Source organism: Natator depressus, chromosome 1 (genome assembly GCF_965152275.1).
Source record: "Natator depressus isolate rNatDep1 chromosome 1, rNatDep2.hap1, whole genome shotgun sequence".
Classification (NCBI taxonomy): domain Eukaryota; kingdom Metazoa; phylum Chordata; order Testudines; family Cheloniidae; genus Natator; species Natator depressus.
The window spans coordinates 205,941,775-205,965,431 of record NC_134234.1 but is presented as its reverse complement, the minus strand read 5'-3'; the positions used below and the strand labels follow the sequence as shown (position 1 = coordinate 205,965,431).

At 46.1% G+C, this 23,657-nt stretch overlaps 2 protein-coding genes across 2 annotated transcripts in view; both read left to right on the top strand.

The window, feature by feature from the left end:
- MAN1A2 (mannosidase alpha class 1A member 2) overlaps nucleotides 1-23,657 on the top strand; it is a 307,541-nt gene that overhangs the window by 179,334 nt on the left and 104,550 nt on the right. Inside the window, exon 6 of the mRNA XM_074975205.1 lies at nucleotides 3,008-3,102. Within this exon, the coding sequence (XP_074831306.1) occupies nucleotides 3,008-3,102 (95 nt within the window). The remainder of the gene's footprint in view (nucleotides 1-3,007; nucleotides 3,103-23,657) is intronic.
- Nucleotides 8,846-10,548, top strand: LOC142000727 (uncharacterized). Its single transcript, XM_074975219.1, has 2 exons — nucleotides 8,846-9,312; nucleotides 10,055-10,548. The coding sequence occupies exons 1-2, from the start codon at nucleotides 8,934-8,936 to the stop codon at nucleotides 10,342-10,344; spliced, it is 669 nt and encodes a 222-aa protein (XP_074831320.1). The 5' UTR covers nucleotides 8,846-8,933; the 3' UTR covers nucleotides 10,345-10,548.

Below are 23,657 nucleotides of genomic sequence, written 5' to 3'. Positions count from 1 at the left end.
GAATGGCGCTGGAAAGTTCCCTACTATGGGGGAAGGAACAGAGCTGCTCTGCCACGGAACCTTCGGCAGAGGATTGCCGAGAACCTCCAGGAAACTTTCCTGGAGATCTCTCTGGAGGATTCCCATGAGATCTCAGCGTGCATCAACACCCTGTTCCACCATACTGATTAGCTACACAGGGAAATGTCCAGCTCACAGACGCACAGCCAGCCTTCTACATTTCTATACCCTGCATCCACCTCCACACTACAGAAACCACAGCCACTTACCAGGCATCTCCTCTCCTACTTCTTGCTTGTAGGAGAGCAACTACTGAGACTGGCTAGACACCTCTAGAGTGGTGAACAGTTCCTGGCTGCCTGCTCCACCAGGCGACCCCTCCAGGAGCTCCACATTGTCATCTAACTCCACCTCTTCATCAATGAATTTGTCCTCCAGGTTAGGTCCTCTTTCCACCCCCTCCAGGCCCGCTGAAGTATCCACAGGGCTCTTGGCGGTGGAGATGGGGTCGCCACTGAGGATAGTGTCCAGCTCCTTATAGAACCAGCAAGTCTTAGGTGCAGTACTGGAGCAATGGTTTGCCTCCTCATCTTATGGTACACCTGCCTCAGCTCCTTTATCTTCGCTCTGCACTGCAATCATAGCCCTTTACACACAAGCCTCAATAAATGTGCCTGTAGGTATCCCAATTCCTATGGCTCAAGCGCAGCTGGGACTGCACAGCCTTCTCTCTCCATATACTGAGCAGATCCAGCAGCTCCGCAGTAGTTCAAGCGGGAGAGCGTTTGCTGTGATAACCAGCCATGGTCACTTGGGAAGATGTGATGAGAGCTCTCCATGCCAAGCAAACTGGAAATGGAATTTCAAAAATTCTAAGGGGGCTTCTAAGTGGGAGGGGCGGATGGTTGTTTACCTGGCTGCAGGGCAGTGGCGTTCAAACTACTGACCAGAGCTGTCACGATGGGCATTGTGGGACACCTGCTGGAGGCCAGTTAAAGCGATAAAATCAAGCGTGGCGTCTACACTGGCACTTTGTTGACAAAAATTTAAAGGAAAAAGACTTATGTTTCTTGTCGGGGTGGGTGTATTTTGTTGCCAAAACAGCACATTTTTGCTGCCAAAAGTCACATCACGTTCCCACTTCATCACAAGTATGCAAATATGCATTATTTCTATGCAGAACTGTGTAGGTTTTGTCAGTATCAGGACATAAGGCTTTTATTACAAAGGATGTTGTCAGCAGTGAGCGGGAATATGAGAGGATTCTAATGCTTTAATTATGGTTAAGCAAAATGTAGGCTGAGATAATATCTTGTGAATAAGTGTAAGGAAGTTGTAAAAGGCTGTGAAGTGGTTTTTAAATTGTACACTTGTAATATTCTTTCTGGGGAGTTGGCTAAGTGTGTGAGTTACACTGGAATCTGGAACCTCCTGATTCTTATAATGCCATGGGCCAGGGTGAGTATGTGCATATTGAGGCATTGTTCAAAGAGCGCAGAGAGAAAGTAGCATGAGCAGCCTTCCCCCCGCTCCCTGCCCCCGCCTTTAATAGTGTTAGATGGAATCTTGTGGGTGAGAGGGAATGGATTGTAAAAAGAGGTGAAGAGCTGGTACACTTCATCAACTGTGGGGCTGGCAGAGTGTGTGTTAATGGGGCATATTGGGACACTTCTGAAAGAGGGCAAAGTTAAGGTTGCCCATGCAATGTTATCTGAGTGTTTCCTGCTTTTCAAAAGTTTGAATTTTGCTCAACTCAGCATTCTGTAAGGGGACAAGATGCCACCAAGCAACCTTAACTCTGTGTTAATTTAGCTTTTTGCCATTGAATACACTTAGACTTTTGTGAAGCATTTGACTCAGTGCCAAAAACATTCTGTTTAAAATATTAATAATTAGTACTCTACAGTATCAATAAAGCACATATTAAATTAATTCAGAACTGGCTGACTTCTCTCAAAAAGTAGTAGTCAATGGGGAATCATCATCAAATGGGGGTGTTTCTAACGGAGTTTCACAGGGATCAATTTTAGACCTTAACTCTAGGTTAACTAAGTTTTTTTGCCATTTAATAATACAAAATGGAACAAGCATAGATTCTGGTGTGGTTTCCACAGATACTGTGACAATGTGACAGGTTCCAGAACCCTGCATAGTGAACCACCATAAATTCAGGTTCTAGAATGCTGCATAAAGATGCAGATTAATTACTGTTGACTGTTGGTAGGTGGGCTTTGTTAGTTCCAGCCATATAGAAAATGGTTTGGATTCATTCTTATGAGACAGAGGGACCTAGACTAGAGACTGAGCAGAATTAATCCTTCAGGGAAGTCAGATTTAGGGAGAAGTCTTAGGCTGAGGTTTTTTTAAAGATTGTTTTTGAAGGTGTTTTCAAATACCTAATATTAATTGGGAGATAAGGTGGTTGAGGTGATATATTGTATTGGACTAACTTCTGGTGGTGAGAGAGACAAGCTTTTGACCTTACACAGAGCTCTTCTTCAGGTCTGGGAAAGGTACTCAGAGTGTTACAGCCAAATACAAGGTAGAACAGATTGTTAAGCATGAAGAGCATGAAGGCGAGCTCTGGGTAAGCTTGAAATCCTGTGCCTTTCACCAACAGAAGTTGGTTCAATAAAAGCTATTACCTCACCCACCTTGTGTGTCTAATATCCTGGGATCAACATGGTTACAACAGCACTGCAAATAATAGTAACTGGATTTTTTTCATATTCTTCAGTGTGTATCCAAGGAGCAGCATTGCTGAGCATGAAAGCACAAAATTGAAACTTCATGTTCAAATCTTAGTGAAATGTGGAAAGTGAACAAGTAAAAATTAAATCATAAATGTGAAAAGAGAACAGAAGAAACTTTGGTTTTGATCATCTAAAGTTTTCCTAATGGGATCAGGGGGATATATATGTTTTAAAGTGACAATCTCTCTTTAATTTATAGTAAGCTAAAAAACCCCAGGTTTGTTAGAAATTCATCCTTCTGTCTACTGTCACAGGTGTTCAAGCTCAAAGCAGTGCAGCTGGCAGGAAAGCTTCTTCCGGCATTTAACACACCCACAGGCATTCCCTGGGCAATGGTGAATCTGAAAAGGTAACAGATTTTCTTTTGTCATAGTTTTAAACCAAAAATTGTTATGGCACATCTCTGTCCTTTCTAAGTAGAAGAAGTGTGTAAGATACAGGGCGAAGTGATATTCACTACACTTGAGAGTAAATATACTAGGAGCCTGAGGACTCTGCCTCATGTGCATTAACATTAACTGTAGCAGATTGTGACTGCTCTCATTTTGCATATGAAGATTCAGTCCACTGTAGCTCCATGTCCATTATGTAATGCTATGTATTGGTCCAGAACCTGTAGTCAAAAGGGGCACATGAACATTATATAATGGGACCTGCAGTATCTGTAGGCCACACCTGGTCCAGGCAACATAGTTAAACTCCATGAGCTTCATGTGTTGTGTGGGCTGTGTGTTGGCCACACCTTTCTCAACAGAGGTTCAAAATACTTGTAAAGATGAAGGGACTGATTATCCAGTCAATCATACCAGTTTCACACTGATATAAATCTACTGATTTAGTGGAGTTACTCCTGATTTACATTGGTGTAACTGGAAGAAGAGTCTTGACTGATGGTTACATATAATGTCCTTCTCTGACTAAGTCATCTCATGTTTATATTTTTAAATTACATTTTCAATTAACATTTGTATGTATTTTATTTATTTCTTGTGTAGCACCCTGGGTTTCACAGTCATTATTCCAGTTTAATGTAGCCTCTAAACATTCTAAATTCTAAGATGACTACATTAAGAGGGAGCTAAGTTTGAGAGTACATAAAAGTAATTGAGGGTAAAGTATATTACAGAGATGTTTGTAATTATCCCAAAACAAAGCACTATAAATCCAGGAAATTCAGATATGTTAAGGTATGGATATCCAAACATGTTAAGGTATGGATATGAACAATTTAGGGCACCCAAATAACCGTAACTCTACCCCATGACACCACACAGTGAGCATATGATTAAGGCATTTTAATATTTCTGATTTCAGATTAAATCAAACTGATTTTTAAAGACTCATTAGATTTTGTTCTTTCTCTTTTGTTTTCCTCCTTTATTTCTTCGGGATGAAGTTAAGGTTGTTTGGATGCCCTATAGCAGGGGTTCTCAACCTTTTTCTTTCTGAGGGCCCCTCAACATGCTATAAAAACTCCAGGGCCCAGCGGGGGTGGAAGAGGGAGATTCGGGACTCCGGGCCAGGAGTGGGACCCTTAGGCATGCATAGGTGTAGGTTGACTTCTATTTTGGGGTGGCAAGGGCTGGCAGGGCTCAAGCCAGCTCCGCACAGCAGGGTCCAGGGAGTAAGCACCACCTCCACTCCCTGACTCAACTCAGCAGGCCACCCACCCTGTCTGGGTTATGGAGGGATGCAACCAAAACATATAACTCAAAGGGGGGACTCAGCTCAAAAAGTTGGAATACCGCTTAGGGTGCAGGCAAGGGGTAGCTGGGGACTGTGTGCAGTGAGGGGTGTAACGCAGGGTGCAGGCAGGGGATAGTTAGGGGCTGTGTGCAGCCAGGGGGTAGCTAGGGGCTGTTGGTGGGCAGGGGGGTAACTAGGGGCTGTGTGCAGGCAGGGGGGGTAGTTCAGGTTGCAGGGAGATGGGTAGCTAGGGGATGTGTACTAGGAGGGCTGTGCTAGGAGGGCTCCCTCTGTGGTGGCTGCTCCCCAAGGGCTCTGCTGGCCCGAGAGCCAGGTCCCCCGCCCAGGCAGGTCTTACAGGCTGCGTGAGCAGTCAAAGGGGGCTGGGAGTTGAGGAGCAGCTGCAACCCTGGCCACCAGCAGCAGACGGGAATGTCATGGCTGCTTGCTCCGTGGCACCACCAGCCAGAGAAGCAACTGCCCCCCACAGCCTGGCTTCAGCTTCCCCTCTGTCTACGTCCTGGCTGGAGGGGAGGGCAGAGCTTGAGGAGGACTGGGGGAGAGGAGAAGGTGAGGGAGTGGAGCTGCCCCTGGGACTGCCCCACTCTGGGTAAGGCAGTGTAGTTTTGGGGGGCAACACCCTCGTGCCCCCTTAACTCTTCCCATGGGCTCAGGGCCTCTGCCTGAGTCAGGGCTTGAGCCCCACCGATTCTGGCTTCAGCCTGAGGTGGAGTGCACTTGGGCTCGGGGCTTCAGCCCTGCGCTGCTTGCGGCTTCAGCCCCAGAGCAGGGGCCCGGCTCCCAGCTTCAGCTCATGGAGAGGGTGGGGCACTGCGGCTCCTGGCTTCAGCTCCACGGCTCCTGGCTTCAGCTCTGCGGGGGAAGGCGCGGAGAACGGGGGGGTCGCTGGGACTTGGAGCACTAGGTTTCAGCCACGGACCCCAGCTGAGAGCCAATGCCCTGTGGTGCATTTCCATACCTTGCAATTTTTTTATCACTTTGAACTTAGAAATTTAACTCTGAATTTCCTGGGTTTGTAATGTTTGGGGTTGGGATAATAACAACATCTCTGTAATATATTTTACCCTAAATTACTGTCAAGCATTGTGAACCTTAACTCCACATTCACATCATTTTTGTCTGGGAATTTCCATATGGGTGTTTATGATTGTTTTTTGAAATTATTAAAAATTTCAACATGAATGCTGAACAAACAAACTCAAAAGTAATGATTCTCTGAGATTCATCTAATGATCTGTAGTTATGTCATATCAACTGGAAATCACTAAAAATGTGTAACTGTTAGCCCTGGTCTACACTAGGACTTTAGGTCGAACTTAGCAGCATTAAATCGATCTAAACCTGCACCCGTCCACACGATGAAGCCCTTTATTTCGACTTAAAGGGCTCTTAAAATCGATTTCCTTACTCCACCCCTGACAAGTGGATTAGCACTTAAATCGGCCTTGCCGGCTCGAATTTGGGGTACTGTGGACACAATTCGACAGTATTGGCCTCCGGGAGCTATCCCAGAGTGCTCCATTTTGACCGCTCTGGACAGCACTCTCAACTCAGATGCACGATTGTTTGCCGTTGCTCTGACGCAGGGAGGGGCGACTGAGGACACGGCTTACAGGGTTGGCTTCAGGGAGCTAAAATCAACAAAGGGGGTGGCTTTACATCAAGGAGTATTTGAGGCAGGACTTCACAGAGGGTTCCAATAAGAAATGGTGCACCTAAGCTATTGTTCTTATTGGAACAAGGAGGTTAGCCTGGCCTCTGATTGATACATGGCTAGATTTACCTCGCTGCACCTTCTCTGTGAGTGACTGCAGTGTGACCTAGAGGGATGAGTCCCCTAAACAGGGGAGGGGGGGAAGCAAATGAGTACAAAACAAATCTGGTCTATTTCTTGTTTTGATCCACTCCATCTATCTTTTACATCTTTGGCTGGCAGCAGACGGTGCAGAAGGACTGCATGCCATCCACATCTCATGGCTGCTTGGCAGAAGATGGTACAGTACGACTGCTAGCCATCCTCATCTCTTGCCTGCCCGGCAGAAGATGGTACAGTACGACTGCTAGCAATCCGTATTGCCTGCCTGCTCACCATAAGACGGTTCAATAGGACTGACTGCAGGACTAAAGAGAATGACCTGGTCAAGTCACTCCAAATTTAGTCCCTGCGCCCATGTCTGCCCAGGCGCTCCCAGCCGACGTGGCCAGGAGCACCTCGGACACGACGAGGACGGCTACCAGTCGTATTGTACCGTACCGAAGGCAATGGGTTGCTGCTACTGTGTAGCAATGCCGTACTGCGTCTGCCAGCACCCAGGAGACATACGGTGACGGTTACCTGAGCGGGCTCCATGCTTGCCATGGTATGGCGTCTGCACAGGTAACTCAGGAAAAAAGGCGCGAAACGATTGTCTGCCCTTGCTTTCACGGAGGGAGGGAGGGAAGGGGGGCCTGACGATATGTACCCAGAACCACCCGCGACAATGTTTTAGCCCCATCAGGCATTGGGATCTCAACCCAGAATTCCAATGGGCAACAGAGACTGTGGGAACTGTGGGATAGCTATCCACAGTGCAACGCTCCGGAAGTCGACTCTAGCCTCGGTACTGTGGAAGCACTCCGCCGAGTTAATGCACTTAGAGCATTTTCTGTGGGGACACACACACTCGAATATATAAAACCGATTTCTAAAAAACCGACTTCTATAAATTCGACCTTATTCCGTAGTGTAGACATACCCTTAGAGTCTGATTCACTGGTACACTCTGGCTGCTTTAGGCTGCTCTGGAGCAACACAAAGCAGCCAGAGCATACTGGCCAGTTAAACTAGGTTTACAGCTGCTTTGCATTGCAAGAGCAGTGCAAGTCAGCAGGAGATATATCCCATTTTCTTCCTCCCTACTGTTTTCTATACTCCCCTGCACACAAAAGTCCTAGTTTCTGTCCACTGTTCATACACACTGCAAGTTTTCTATTCCCTCTTGTCCTCTCTGTTGAGTAGATCTGGAGCAGTGGGTGACAGTTTTAAAATAAATATTTCAGATTAATAGTTATTTTTGCTGTCATTTTCATAACTGAAAATGTATCTGTCATCAGAGGCTGAAGAATAAAATCTCCTTAACAGAAACATATGACGAGTCACATTTCAAAATGGCCACCATTTCCCATTGTCTTTAATGGGCCTGAGGCCACAGGCTACCTTTTGTTAAGATGCCTTCTTACAAAACAGGTACTGGCTCCCATTGTTTCCTGTGGAAGTGAAACCAAGCTGTCTTCATAGAAGATGGTGTCTCCCTATGCTATCAGGAAATGGAGGAGAGGACTATGAAAAGTCGGTAAATGGAGAGAGTGGCCATTTTGGCAAAGCACAGCATGTGGCCTCAATCCCATTGAGAACAGTAGGAGATAGCAGCCATTCTGAAAGAGGGCAGTTCACTGTCAAATTTTCTGAAGTAGAACGAGAAACTGTCATTTATGAAAATAATGGCAAAAGTGATCAACCAAAAAAGAAAAACAAAAAACACTGCTTTCAAATACAGCCAACATAAAATTTCAGTTAGTTTTAACTGTATTTTGGAGTTTGAAGAGTTTGCATTTTTCCATTATTGTTAGCTCAAACAAAAGTAATGGGCTTGATGACATTCTGAGTGACATTCTATCACTGTGCTATGCAGGAGGTCAGAGTAGATGATCAAAATGGTCACTTCTGGCCTTAAAATCTATGAATTATTCTAGATATTAAAAAGAAGTCAGACAACTGATAATAAATTTTTTAAAGAACCCATTTTAATTAATTTCAGTTAATAAACTTATTCATTAACTTATAAATGCTAAGGGCTTGTCTACACAGGAAAGTTTTTTCCATATAGATAAACTTCAGGTTTTCATCATAAACTCCCTTACATTGACACACAAAAGTTCTTTTTTTGATTAGCTGGCATCTTATCCCACTTTAATTGGGAAGCAACCTAACTCTTAGGCCTGGTCTACACGACAAGTTATGTTGATATAAGGAGTCTTGCTTCAACCCAGTTGTGCATGTGTCTACACTTAGATTTGTCTCCGACTGAGTAAGTGGCCTGTTATTCCGACGTGGTGTTGAGCCAAGGTTTATGTACAGAGGTTGGCTCGGCACGCATGTAGACACTGCATTACCTTTGTCAACCCTAATGGTCCTCCAGCAGTTGTCCCACACTAACTGCTCTGGTCACCATTGTGAACTCCACTGCCCAGGGGTCACGTAGACTGGAAGCCACCCCTCACTTTTAAAGCCCTGTGGATTTTTGAAATTCCTTTTCCTGATTGCCTAGCTTGGAGAGCATACCTGGCAGCTCTCCGCTGTTGTGTGCAACTGCCTAGCTGACCATGCCAGCTACACACTACAGATGTGCTCCAGCCTGGAGGAGACATGATATATTGGAATTCCTGGGCCTGTGCGGAGAAGAGGCTGTGCTCAGGATATGCAGGAGAAGTGGTATGATGGACCAGCAGCAGTGCTGCGTGAAAGCCAAGGAGCTTGAGCAGGCATACCAGAAGACCAGGGAAGCCAAAAAACAATTAGGTGTCAAGCCACAGACCTGCCATTTTTGCAACGACCTGCATGCCATACTCGGTGGAGAGCTTCACCCACCCACCCATCACAACACTGTCAATATCTCCAAGGAGCCCAAGTCACAGGTCTCTGCTGTGAACAGAAAGGCGGATGGGGGTGGACAAGGAAGAGGAGGAGGATGGGGGACAGGCAACTGGATCCAGCTGGACAGCAAGCTAGGACCTGTTTTTTACTCCACCGCAGACCAGCCAGTCCTGCCAATAGAGAGCATGGGCAAGTCCAGTGCAGGGGAAGGAACCTCAGGTAAGCATGTACATAAATTTTCCATTCCAGGGATGGCCCCCTCAAAATAGCAGGACACAGCTTTTGACTTTTCATTAATTTACTCATACTAGAAGAACCAAGAGAAGTAGAGTTGCTATCTGCTTTTCCGTTCCCTCTAGAGTTAGGTGCAGGGAGACAGAGCATGCAGACCAGTTTGTTTATGTACACAGGGGTGTCCCTTGAATCCTTCTGAGCGATCTCTATGAAATTTTCACAGAGGTTCTCTGTTATACTTTGCCAAAGGGTTCTAGGGATGGCAGCCTTATTTCTTCCTCTGTGGTAAGATGATTTCCCACGGCACTCAGTGATAACATTGGCAGGCACCATTGCAATACACAGCCTAGCAGTATACAGACACAAGTGGCTTCAGGATGCCAGCAGCAGCTGTGTTCTCTGTGCCTTTGTTACCATCAGGAGTGAGATATCAGCTAAAATCACTACCACCTGTGGAAAAAGGTGCCAGTATTCAGTGCCAATGCCCTGTGTTAGTAGTTTTATGCAACCGAGAAATTCTCTCCTCATTTCCCTAATCTCTAGTGGGCCATACTTACCGTGACTGGTGCTGTGACTGGTGCCATGCACAAGCAATCCCAACCAGAAGTGAAAATGAACTTGTAGTTCTTGAAGCTTTAGGGGAGCAAGGGGAGCAAGTTCTGCATCTTAAATTTCAGTTTCCATAGGGACTATACTGACAGCGGTAACTTTATGTGTTTATCTGCAGCTGCTGCAGCCTTGAGGGTCTTCCTCTCCACACCTGCAGAATGCCTGACCCAGATAAGGAGGAGAAAGAAGAGGACTTGGGATGACGTGTTCACTGAGCTTCTTCAAGCCAGTGCTGCACTGGACTTTGAGCACAGGGACTGCAGGATGAACATTGGGGACAGCCTGGAGAAGGAAAGAGTGGAGAGGAGGAAGGTGCAGGAAAAGGAGAGGGAGATGCACCAGGACATAATCAGGCTTCTCAGGCAGCAAACACAGATACTGCAGACTCTGGTGGACCCGCATGTTTGAGAATCCCATGCTCGCCTCCCTCTGCAGCCCATTGAGAACTCAATATCGGGACCTTCCTATATCCCCTGTCCCCTTCAACATCCCACATGGCATCCAGGGCTGCCTCACTATCTCTACCACTCCACTCCGCGGGACACTAAAGACAATCACAGCTTCACATACACTTACCTGTGAAAGCGATGGTTGGTGTAGATGTAGCTGAAATAGGCATAAATATTCTTTCCCCTTCATGAGTTCTGTTCATTTAAGTTTCAATAAGTTTATTTTACATATATTTATTTTAAAATTTCAGTTTCTTTTTTTTCACTGAATTCTTGTACAAAATAAATGTCTGTTATTTTAAAACATAACTCTTTTTTATTTGTTTGCAACATCTACTACCAAGTGCTTAACAGGTATGAAAGCAACCAGTTACTTGTTACTGACAGTGTGACACAACTCATAGAATAAGCCATAAACAAAATTAATAGATGTATTGACAGTGTTATGTTTCTGTATGTACAGCAATTACTGCATGATTCCTATTAGGCCACAAAAGAGCAGGGCCGGATAGAGGACAGTACAACAAAACGCATTACATGGCTTACTGTAAAAATGGTCTTTCAAAACCCGCCCTGAGCTTTGAGCTCTTCTAATAGCTCTTGTGTCTGCCTGTTCAAACTCAGCAGACAGCCATTCCACAACCACGCTCTACCCAGGCAGAAAGGTTTCCCCCTTTGCTTCACAGATATTATTCAGGACACAGCAGGTAGCTATGATCATTGGGATATTTTTCTCACTGAGGTCCAGTCTTGTGAGTAAACAATGCCAGAGTCCCTTCAGTCCACCAAACGCACATTTAACTGTCATTCTGCACCTGCTAAGCCGGAATTTGAATCGTTCCTTGGTGTTGTCAGGATGGCTGTTGTGCAGCTTCATAAACTAGGGGAACACCGGGTAGGCTGGGTCGTGGATCATTTTTGGCATTTCAACATTCCCAATGGTAATCCGCCAGTTGGGAAAGAAAGTCCCTGCTTGCAGCTTTCTGAAAAGGCCTGTGTTCCCTTCCATGACCAGTCCACTCTTATGTGGGTGAAGCATCCTCAGTGATCCACCAATGTACTCTGTGGCAAGGCGGTCTAGTACCTAAATAGGGATATCCATGCTGTCTGTCACTCCGCTACAGTTGAGGAACCCCAATGCTGCAAATCCATCCACTATGTCTTGCAAATTGCCGAAAGTCACAGTCCTATGTAGCAGGAGGTGATTAATGGCTCTACATATTTGCATGACAATGGCCCCTCAGTGGATTTCCCAACTCCAAATAGATTTCTGACTGACCTGTAGCATTCTGGCATTGCAAATTTCCCCAGTGCGATCGCCACTTGCTTCTCTGCTGTTAGTGCTACTCTCATTCTGGTGTCCCTGCACTGGAGGTTGGGGCGAGCTTGGAACACTGATCCAGGAATGTTGCCTTGTGCATCTGAAAGTTCTGCATCCAGTACTCATCATCCTAAGCCATTGTTTTAAATGCGATGTCTCTGATCCGTGTTAGTTTCTCAGGCCTAGAAGTGGCTCTCCACCATCTACAGCTGCTCTGTGAACACCAACAACAACTTTGAATTGGTTCTCGCTATGTCCCATAGCAGCGTGTCCTCCATGAAATCGTCATGTTCCCCACTGATTCGGTTCTTCTGTGGCTCTGCAAATACTGCAGGATTGTGCACCCTGTGCTTGCAATGCTTATGACAATAATGCAGAGCTGGGAAGGCTCCATGCTTCTGTGAGAGATGGCAGATAGCGATGAGGGCTATGCAGGTTTGTGGGATTTTGAAAAAAGGTGTGAAAATTATGGGATACAGATCACATTGTGGGATGGAGACTTTGCATGTTGGGAAGTTGACCCCAGGCTCCCAGTCATCCCGGCACAACTCATTTCGGCACCGTCATGAGTTGCCAAAACTTCCCAAATGACTGGATTCACAATGGGATTCGTGCCCATGGTGCACTGCACTGTGCATTGGTACAAGCACTCCTGGTGAGTACATGCACCACCGACACAAGGAGCCAGGTATGCACACATATAGGCGATGTACTAACTGCAGAGGCTTTAGGCCAACATAATTTGCTCAAAATAAGTTTGTAGTGTAAATGTGGCCTTATTTCAGAATGTTACAAGGTTTGTGTGGAAGCATCCCTATTTTGGATTAACTCTGCTGTTTCAGGCAGTCCTCCCTCTGCTATCCCACACTGTGTTGCTTCACACCTGCACTAGCCTATCTGTTTACTTGTATGCCCTCTACTACTCCAGGTTCATCTTGGCTGGATTTCACCTCCATGTTTAAATGCTGGCACAAATCTAGGGGTGCCCCTTTGAAATTTCAGCTTGTGAGAAGTTCACACTTTTGGACTCTCATATCCATTATAGCAGCCATGTGCAGTGTCTTCATATGGTTCTGTCTTCATTGGCCACTGGGGAAAAGAGCATGTTCAGGCCCATATTAACAGCAAATGCAGGAGAAGGCTCAGAGCCATGCCAAAGCAAAGGAACTCCAATAGAATTATAAAAATGCTAGGGACAAAAGTAAGACCTCTGATAATGTTCCCACTACCTGCACCTACTATGAGAAAATGGACTGTATTTTTGCCAAGGATGCTACCACCAAACTCTGACATGGGATTCTGGACAAGTTGACCAGAGTATCAGAAGGTGCCCAAGGCATCATGGAAACCAACCAAGAGGTGATTCCTCTGGACCGCCAAGATCACTTCAGCATGCCAAACTCTGAGACTGAAAAATTTCATTGCTATACAGCTCCTCACTAATAACATCAATCCCTAATATCATAATTGTTACACAAAGCATATCCATTGCATTCCTTTCCTTGGTTACAGTACATTAATTTTCCTGTACTACATGCTGGCCTCAAAGTAGGAGCACAATGCATCATTGAGCCTAGTTGCCTAACTAGTTGGGCCATGTTGCAGAGGCACGCTCTCTTGGCTGTTCACATATTCAGAAAGTATCTCCACCTTTGCCTTCCAGCCCTTGGTGAGGCTCTCTCCTTTGCTCTCACTGATGTTGTGCAAAATGCTGCAAGTGTCTATCACACAAGGCAGATATTGCTCAGAAGCCTCCAGCCTTGACATGAGACACTGCCACTTTTTAATCAGTCTACCATATGCAGACTTCATATGTCATTCTTCAGCTACTCAGGTTATAGTTGAACAGCTCCTTTCTCCTATTCAAGTATCCAGTAAAAAATTTCATAAACCAGCGTGATGGGGAAAGGCCAGATGGCTATAGAAAAGTAGTGGGAGATAGATATATTAGCTACAGACTAAACAAATCCCTGGTACCAGGATAAGTTAAATGGCAGCTGCTCCAGGTCAATTAAGACACCTGGGGCCAATTAAGAACTTACCAGAAGGTAGGGAGAACGCTAGGTTGATTGGGACACCTGAAGCCAATCAGGGACTGGCTGAAACTAAGTTAAAAGCCTTCTAGTTAGTCAGGTGGGTGCGGATGTCAGGAGCTGTGGGAGGAAGTTGTGCTGTTGGAGAGGCTGAGCAGTACACACCATATCAGGCACCAGGAAGGAGGCCCTGAAGTAAGGGTGAAGTGGAGCCTGAGGAAGTGGGGGCTGCTGTGGGAAAGTAACCCAGGGAATTGAACGTGTCATGTTTCTAAAAGGTCAGCTACCATAGCTGATACTATTAGGGTCCCTGGGTTGGAGTCCGGAGTAGAGGGCGGGCCCGGGCTCCCCTGTTCCTCCCCCCCCCCGATTAATCACTGAGCCTGGGAGACAACAGAGAATGTGCAAGGGAGGATAGCTTCTAGCTTCTCCTCACCTCCCTCACTGGCTTATGATGAAAATGGTTCAGTAGACTGTGACCCTTGTCTCCAGAGAGAGAAGGGTTACGTGGAGGGTCACTGTGAGCCTCTGAGGCTAGCGAAATCCTCCAGGAAACGCGGGACCCACGGAGACAAGGACAGAGCTTTGTCACAACTGGTGTGAAAAGTGGGATTTCGTTCACAGCGTGGCGGAAGAAAGAGGTTTAAAAAAAAGTGCACTGGGGTTTTGGAATTTTTTTGTTTTGGTTTGTTTGTTTGCTTTGTATCACAATGGAGGAAGTGGTAAGAGCTCTGGTACAAGCCACGGCAGCCCAGCAGGAGGCCACCTGGGTTCAGGCAATGGCGCAACAGGAGTCTATGTGGCTACAGCAGGAAACCAATCAATTATTGATGAGCCAGGCGACCCAAGATCGTGCCCTCTTGAGAGAGGTGGTGGACCAGCTGAAGATCCTCACCACCTAGGCCCAGGGGTCCAGTGGGATGCGAACCCTGAGGGCCACTGGTTGTCTTCGAAAGATGACGTCAAGAGATGACATAGAAGCATATCTCCTCTCATTCGAAAGGACTGCTCAGCATGAGGTGCGGCCCCAGGAGCAGTGGGCCAGCATTCTCACCCCTTTTTTGTGGGGAGAGGCCCAGAAGGCCTACTTTGACTTGCCTGCCACAGATGCCACTGACTATACCCGTCTGAAGTCACAGATCCTAGCACGATCAGGGGTGACGGCAGCGGTAAGGGCCCAGAGGTTCCATGAGTGGAAATACCAGAAGAACAAACCCCCGAGGTCCCAGCTATTCGACCTCATACACCTCGCGTGGAAGTGGTTACAGCCCGAGGTGTGCAGCCCGGAGGAGATTTTGGAGACCCTGGTCATGGACCATTACATGCAGGGACTGCCGCCAGATCTCCACAAATGGGTAGGCCATAACAATCCGTCCACGTACAACGAGATGATCACACTGGTAGAAAGACGGATGACAGCCAGAGAACTGACCCGACTACCCAAGGAAAGCCCCTTTCGAAGCAAGCACCCAACCCCAACCCTGGAAGGTTGGGCAGCCAAACCCCCGGGGAGTCCTAGGTGGAAGAAGTTGGGGGCTGAAAACCAGTGGGGACACCAGAAGGAAGGGATTGGCCTGAGTGGGGGGAACCCCGGGACTAAACCCCCTAACCCCCGGGATAGGGGAGTGATTAGAAGCAATTATAGATGTTATGCATGTGGGGAGTGGGGACACATAGCAGCACAGTGTCCCAGCACCAAGGAGCCTATGCAATGTAACTTGGGGGATTGGGAGGTCCCAGGCTCCCTTATCCACCTTGTGGGAGTCTCATTAGCACCGCATAATGACATCAGGCCAGTGAGGATAAATGGAGCAGAGACTACAGCGCTTGTGGACTCTGGGAGTGGTATCACCCTCATGTCGGGTAAGCTGGTAAAAAGTAGTCAGCTGCTACAAGCCAAACGTGTAGCAGTGACGTGCGTACATGGGGCCGTGAGCCATTACCCCACAATCCTGGTGGAGATAGAGGTTCAGGGGAATCCCATTGAGGTGACTGTGGGAGTAGTTCCTAAACCCCCATATCCTGTAGTCATTGGGAGGGACTATCCACGGTTTGATAATTTACTCCCCCCAGAGAGGCTGGAGGGAGGTGGGGATCCTGAGGACAGCGACTCCTCACCGGGGGAATGTCAACCCCCGATGTTGGCTGAGATTTCTCAGGATCTGTTCTCAGCCCCGCAAAAGACCCGGAAGACAAAAAAAGAGAGGAAGGCCGCGAGGGCCTTCAGAACCCGGATCCTGACCCAGGGCCAGAAGACCTCCCAAGTAGGCAGATGGATGTGAGCAGCCAACAGAGAAACTTCCACCACGGAAGGTGAGCCAGAGGCTGCCCCCAGCCATAAGGGCGGCGAGCCGTTGGAAGAAGCAGAAGCCAGCCCCTGGGAGCTTGGGCAGATTAGTCCCGGGAGAGAGACTTTTGGGCGAGACCACGTGGAGGACCCCAGATATGATAACTCCAGGAAAGAGGTGACCGAGATTGATGGGATACCTGTGGATGGGAAGTCCGGGGTCCTGAACCTTACTTATAATGAAGAAAGATCTCCTGTACCGCCGTGGTGCAAATGCGGGAGCAAGAGATACAACAACTTCTGGTGCCACGACAACATCAAAAAGCCACATTGAGTCTCGCCCACAGTCATCTGTTTGGAGGACACCTAGGGATAGAGAAAACCCAGGCATGGATCCTGCGGAGGTTCTTCTGGCCAGCAGTACACAAAGATGTCTGACTATACTGTACCTCTTGTCCAGAGTGTCAGTTATATAGCCCTCGCCCGCACTTGCGGGCTCCTTTGATACCTCTTCCAATAATCGAGGTTCCTTTCGAACGGATAGCCATGGATCTGGTAGGGGCCCTAGAGAGGACAGATCGGGGCCACCAACATGTGCTTGTTGTACTGGACTATGCAACCCAATACCCGGAAGCTGTTCCCCTACACAACACAGTTTCCAAGACAATAGCTAAGAAGCTAGCACAGATCTTTGCCTGGGTTGAGCTACCCAAGGAGATATTGACTGATCAAGGGACACCTTTCGTGTCCAAGTTGATGAAAGATCTCTGTTCGTTGTTCCATGTCCAAGCCCTACGGACCTCTGTATACCACCCGCAAACAGATGGCCTTCTGGAAAGGCTCAGTGGGACCCTCAAGACCATGATCAGGAAAGTGGTGAGCCGGGGTGGGAAAGATTGGGATACCCTATTGCCTTACCTCATGTTCGCCATCCGGGAGGTCCGCAAGCCTCCATGGGTTTCTCTCCATTCGAACTACTATACGGGCGCCACCCCCGGGGCATATTGGATATAGCCAGAGAAGCCTGGGAAGAGGAGCCAAATCCCGGAAGGAACATAGTCGAGCATGTACTGCAGATGAGAGATCGGATACCCCGAGTTATGCCCATTGTACGGGAACAGTTGGAGAGAGCACAGGAGACCCAACAAACCCATTATAACCACCAAACGAAGCTTCGACGGTTCCAACCAGGGGATCGGGTGATGGTACTGGTGCCCACAGCAGAAAGTAAACTGTTGGCCCAGTGGCAGGGACCCTACGAAGTAATCAAAGCCGTGGGAGAGGTGAACTATAAGGTGTGGCAGCCAGGCTGCCTTAAACCGGAGCAAATTTACCACATCAATCTTCTAAAACCTTGGCACGATCGAGAGGCATGCTTAGTCACGCAGGAAACCCTCCCCCAGGAGGATAACTTACATGAGCAAGTGAGGATATCAGCTTCTTGCGCCTCTTGCTCCCAGCTCCTCACACGCACACCACAAACTGAAGTGAGCTCCTTTTTTAAAAACCCAGGTGCCCTGATTAGCCTGCCTGTCTTAATTGATTCTGGCAGCTTCTTGATTGGCTGCAGGTGTTCTAATCAGCCTGTCTGCCTTAATTGTTTCCAGAAAGTTCCTGATTGTTCTGGAACCTTCTCTGTTACCTTACCCAGGGAAAAGGGACCTACTTAACCTGGGGCTAATATATCTACCTTCTAGCATTCTCTTGTAGCCATCTTGCCTGACCCTGTCACATTAGCTACTAACTGGCTGCAGTCAAGGGTGATGAGTTTCCAGATGGCGATGGCTATATTCTCCAGGCTGAGAGGAGGTTTCAGGCTTGTGTTCTGCTGCTGCAGCAGCTCCAGGTGAGCTCTGCACAGGCCTCTGGGAAAGTCGCCTTCCTCAGCCTGAACATCAGCTCGTGCTGGTCGGCTAAGTGCCATGCTCCACTGAATAAAGCTACTCCAGGAAAACGTCATGCAGAAGTAACTGCTTGATCTCTTCCCCACGGCGTCACTGTGGCTATCTTCCAAGTCACTCATAGCCATCCATCTGCATGATACATGTGGAGCAGCCTATTCGTATTAATGACTGTCAGGACTGCGGTGCTCAGCAATCTTCCCTCCCTGGTGCCTGACAGATGTTTGAAAATGATCCTGCTTTGGTCAAACCAGATGAATTATGGGAGTGTGTTAGTTTGATTCCAGAATTCCAGTGGGCATCCCACAATGTGCCACAAAAAAAAATCATCCCAGGATGCATCGAGCCTAGTGGCAGAACATTACACCATGGGATATCTGCCCCAAATGATGTACAGTTTTTTGAAAAAGTGAAGAGCAGTGTGGATGCAATGAATCACAGAAGAGAACTATCTTAAGATGGCATGAACAAAGGGGTGTGGATGCACTTCTTTGGGATAGTTAAACCTGGATAATTATAGTGGAAAAACATATGCTGAAAAAACTTGCCTATGTAGAGAAGCCCTAAATGCTTGAAACAAACCCGTTTGATGATGATTCCCCATGTACAGTTGCATTTTAAGAACTGAAAAAGATCTTGGTGGAGCTTGAAAGCATTTCTCTTTCACCAGCAGAAGTCTATCTAATAAAAGATATTACCTCACCCACCTGGGGGGCTCATATCCCAGGACCATCATGGTTACAAGAACACTGCAAACATTTTGAGATCTATCTATTATTCAGTTTTTAATCAATTTAATGTGTGCCGTGTTAATTTTATATTGTTCTCATGTTTTAATCAAAATGTCATGGGGGAACCGAGTCAAACACTTTACAGAAGACTAAGCATATTAAATCAACACTGATACCTTTATCAATCAAACTTGTAATTTCATCAAAAAAAGATATCAAGTCAGTTTGAAATTATCTATTTTCCATGAACCTGTATTGATTTGCAGTAATGACATTACCCTCCTTTTGTTCTTTATTAATTGAGTACTGTATCAGCCACTCCATTATCTTGCTCAGGATTGATATCAGGCTGACAGACCTATAATTACATGGGTCATCCCATTTACCTGTCTTAAAAATTGGCTCAACATTAGCTTTCTTCCAGTCTTCTGGAACTTCCCCAGTGCTCCAGGTCTTATTTAAAATCAACGTTAACTGTCACTGCGTCCCAGGACAGAGTCCCCCATCCTGTAAGTGTGGCCTACATTCTTTGTTTCTAGATGTATACATTTACATTTAACTGTATTAAAATGCATATTGTTTGCTTTGGCCGATTTTACCAGGTGATCCAGAATCAGCAACATTTCCACTTCGTTGTTTACCACTCCCCCAATTTTTGGGTCATCTGCAAACTTTATTAGTGATGATTTTATGTTTTCTTCCAGGTCATTGATAAAAATTTTAAATGGTGTAGGGACAAGAACCAATCCCTGTGGGACCCCACTGGATACACACCCGCTCAAGGATGATTCCCCATTTACAATTACATTTTGAGACCTATCAATTAGCCAATTCGTAATCCATTTAATGTGTGCCATGTTAATTTATATTGTTCTAATCAAAATGTCAGGGGTACCAAGTCAAACACCTTATAGAAGTCTAAAAGATCTCTTCATCCAGCTCTTTTAAAACTTTTGGATGCAAATTATTTGGACCTGGTGATTTAAAAATGTCTAACTTTGGTAGCTCCTGTTTAACATTCTCCAGAGATGCTAGTAGAATGGAATGATGAGAATATATCATCTGTTTTTTCCCCAAATACAGAACAGAAATATTTATTGAACACTTCTGTCTTTTCTGCATTATTATTGATAATGTTACCTTTTCCATCTAGTAATGGACCAATACCATTGTCAGGATTCTTTTTGTTCCTAACATATTTTAAAAATTCCTTGTTAATAGTCCTTAACTCTGCTGGCCATAGATTTCTCCTTGTGTCCCTGTGCTTTCCTAATCAGTTTTTTAGCATTTTTATCTTCTGATTTTTATTCATTACTGTCAACTTCCCGTTTCTTCCATTTGTCTTATATCTGTATTTTTTACAGCTGCCTTCACTTCCCCTCTAAACCAAGTTGATTTTTTTAACCAGCACAGCCCTCTTTCTCAGTTGTGGGATTATGGCTTTTTGGGTATCTAGTAAGGTGTTCTTAAATTATTCCTAATTATCATTCACATTTTTCTGATTAAATTCTTCCTCCCAGCTGATTATACTCATAATTGTTTTCAGCTTTGTGAAATTGGTCCTATTAAAACATGAAGTATGCCGATCTGGATTTTGTTCTGCTAATTACCAATCTACTAATTAAATTATTTGCCCCCATGACTCTGGCTGGGGGGCTGTTCCAGAGTGTCATCCCCCTCGTGGTTAGAAACCTCCTTCTAATTTCCAACCTGAATTTGTTTAGGGCCAGTTCATATCCATTTGTTCTTGTGCCAACATTCTCCTTGAGCTTAAATTGCTCTTCATCTTCCCTAGTATTTATCTCCCTAATGTATTTCTAGAGAACAATCATATCCTCTCTCAGCCTTCTTTTTGCTAGACTAAACAAGCCAAGCTCTTCCAGTCTCCTCTCGTAAGATAGGCCCACCATTCCTCTTATCAACCTAATAGCTCTTCTCTGCACCTTTTCCAGTTTAAATGAATCTTTCTTGAACATGAGTGACCAGAATTGTACACAGTATTCCAGTTGAGGTCTTACCAATGCCAATAATACATCTACTAAAAATGCCTTGCCTTATACGTCAGAGGATTGCATTTGCTTTTTTCACAGTCATATCATGTTGGTGGATCCTAGTCATCCAGTGATCGACCCACACACCCGGGTCTCTCTCCATCTCTGTCGCTTCCAACTGATGAGCCCCCAGCTTCTCAAAGAAGTTTTATTCAACTCTCCTCCTCATACTATGATAGTTACATCTGAAGTTTCCAGATGGGTACCATCTCAACATTTTTTTCATTCAAGGTCTTAGGAATGTCCAAGAATGCCATTTACACATAAATGTGTTAGAACTAGGAGATTCGTCTATAACCCTCATGTTATTCCTCCCACACGTGCAGAACTCAAGTTGCCAAGGACAATATGTCAGCAATGTATTAAGTATACAGGAAAGACCTTATTCATCTCAGCTTTGTCAGGAGGCAATAAAACTGTGGGACTGGTATATCCTACACAGCATGTGTCTGATTCCCTTTCATGCAGTGGGAAATCACAACTAGATTGCAGATTGGCTGAGCAGTGATTCCATGGGGCTGTATGAGTGTTCACGAAAGGATTCAATGATTCAGTACATTTTCAGCATTTGGGGGGTCCTGAACATAGATCTTTTTGCCATCAGATTGAATACCAAGCGTCCAGTTTTGTTTAAGAGCAAGCTCAGTTAGTCAGTTGGTGAGAGCTGTGTTCCTCTTTGACTGATGAATGGGTGGAATGTATGTGGTCCCTTCCCCCCGCCCGTGCTGAAGGATAGTATAGAGAATAAGACAGGACTTGGCCAAGATGTTTATAGTTGCTCCAGTATGGCCAAGACAGAAATGGTACACCAATTTACTTCTCGTCTCCAAGGGAAATACAAGATGCTACTGGTGACAATGTACTTACTGTCCCAGCAGAGAGTGGGAGTCTTTCATTCAGATCTCCAGTCATTGCATCTAACAGCATGGGTGATAGGACTTTTAACAGATTTATAAAAGTCTTGTTCTTTTGAGGTGCAACATCTTTTAATTGACTCTAGGAAACAGTCCACTAGAAAATGCCATGTTTTGAAATGGAAAAGATTTGTTACATGGGTGTCTGATAGGAATTTTGACCCTGTTTTGGTTCCTGTTCAGTGTATTTTACAATATTTGTTTCACTTGAAAACTATGGTTTTGTGTAACTCCTCACTTAAAGTCTATTTAGTAGCAATAGCAGTGTTCCATATACTAATTGATAGTAAATCTGTTTTTCACACAACTCAGTTAAAAGGGTTTATTAAACTTGTATCTGCCAACACATAATCCATTTCCTTCATGGGACTTAAACTTAGTACACCTCTACCGCGATATAACACAGTCTGCAGGAGCCAAAAAATCTTACTGCATTATATGTGAAACAGCGTTATATAGAACTTTCTTTGCCTCCCCCCTGCTCCTTGTCCCTTGACTGCCCACTCCAGAGACCCCCCATCCCTAATCACCCCCAGGACCCCACCCCCTACCCAGCCCCCCTGCTCCCTGTCCCCTGACTGCCCCGACCCCTATCCACACCCCCGCCCCCTGACAGGCACTCACCGGCAGCGGCGGGAAGCGGAGCAACATGGCCCCAGCCCGCTCCATTCCACCAGCTCCCAGCCGCGGCGCTCCGCTTCCCGCTGCCGGTGAGTGCGGGGAGGTTGGGGAAAGGACACCCCCCACACTCAGCTGCAGCAGGAAGCGGAGCAACGCGGCCCCAGCCTGCTCCACTCCACAAGATCACAGCTCTGGCGCTCTGCTTCCCACCGCCGGTGAGTGCGGGGAGGTTGGGGAAAGGATGCCCCCCGCACTCACCAGTGGCAGGAAGCGGAGCACTGCGGCTGGGAGCTGGCAGAGTGGAGCAGGCTGGGGCCAGGCTGCTCCACTTCCACCGCTGCCGGTGAGTGCGGGGGGGATCCCTTCCCCCAAGCCTCCTCCTCTGAGTGACACAGCTGGGGCCTGGGCAAGGGAAGCGGAGTGGGCTGCTCCCGACCCCCCACTAATCACCCGGGCCACTCTGGGCCTCCAGGGCCCCCAGAAGTGCCCCCTCATAGCTCCTGCCTCCCAGACCCGGGGGGCGGGGGAGGCCTGCTTTACTGCATTGTACACGAAACCATGTTATATCGGGTTGCGTTATATTGGGGTAGAGGTGTATTAACTTATGTCTCCTCCATTGAACCTCTCAAGGTGTTCTTTATTTCCACTATCCATAAAGATTACTTTTATAATAGCAATCACAACTGCTAGAAGAGTTAATGAACTACATGCTTTGATCGCTGACCCTCCTTATACCATTTTTCATAAGAACAAGGTGGTTCTTAGACCTTATCCCAGACTTTTTTCTTGAAATAACTTCAGATTTTCATATTAATCAATATTAATTTACCAGTATTCTTTTCTTGACCCCATGCATGTAAGGGTGAATCCAAACTGTAATCTTTATGTGTAAAATAATTTTATCGTATTATCTGGACAGGACTGAGGATTTTAGGATCTCTCCCAAATTCTTTATTTCTTTTGCCAGATATAGTAAGAGTCAAGCAATTTCTGCCCAGTCCTTATTTAGGTGGCTAGACAGTGTATAGAGGAGAGTTATAAGATTTCTTCCCTCTCTCCTCCTGCAGGTCTTAGTGCTCACTCTACAAGGGCAGGTGCTGCATCTGTAGCTTGCTCTAGGCATGTTCCTGTTATTGAAATATGTGAAGTTGCCACTTGGGGTTCAGTTCACACTTTCACTAAACACAGTGTTAGGTTTGGCAGCCAGATCTGATGTACAATTTGGCAGAATGATACTTTATTCCTTGCTTAATTAGGACTCTGTCTCTCTCCATCCATTCTTGGAATACTGCTTGCCAAACTATACCAAGATTGGAAATATGCAGAGGACACTCAAAGAAGAAATTAAGGTTACTTACATGTAACTGGAGTTCTTCAAGATGGACTCTGCATATTCAACAAAAAGAACGAGGA

Excerpts from the sequence above, each read along its gene's own strand:
- LOC142000727 (XM_074975219.1), top strand. The coding sequence starts at position 8,934 with ATGATGGACCAGCAGCAGTGCTGCGTGAAAGCCAAGGAGCTTGAGCAG. Across the intron at positions 9,313-10,054 it reads TGCAGGGGAAGGAACCTCAG|CTGCTGCAGCCTTGAGGGTC; the intron begins GTAAGCATGTAC and ends GTTTATCTGCAG.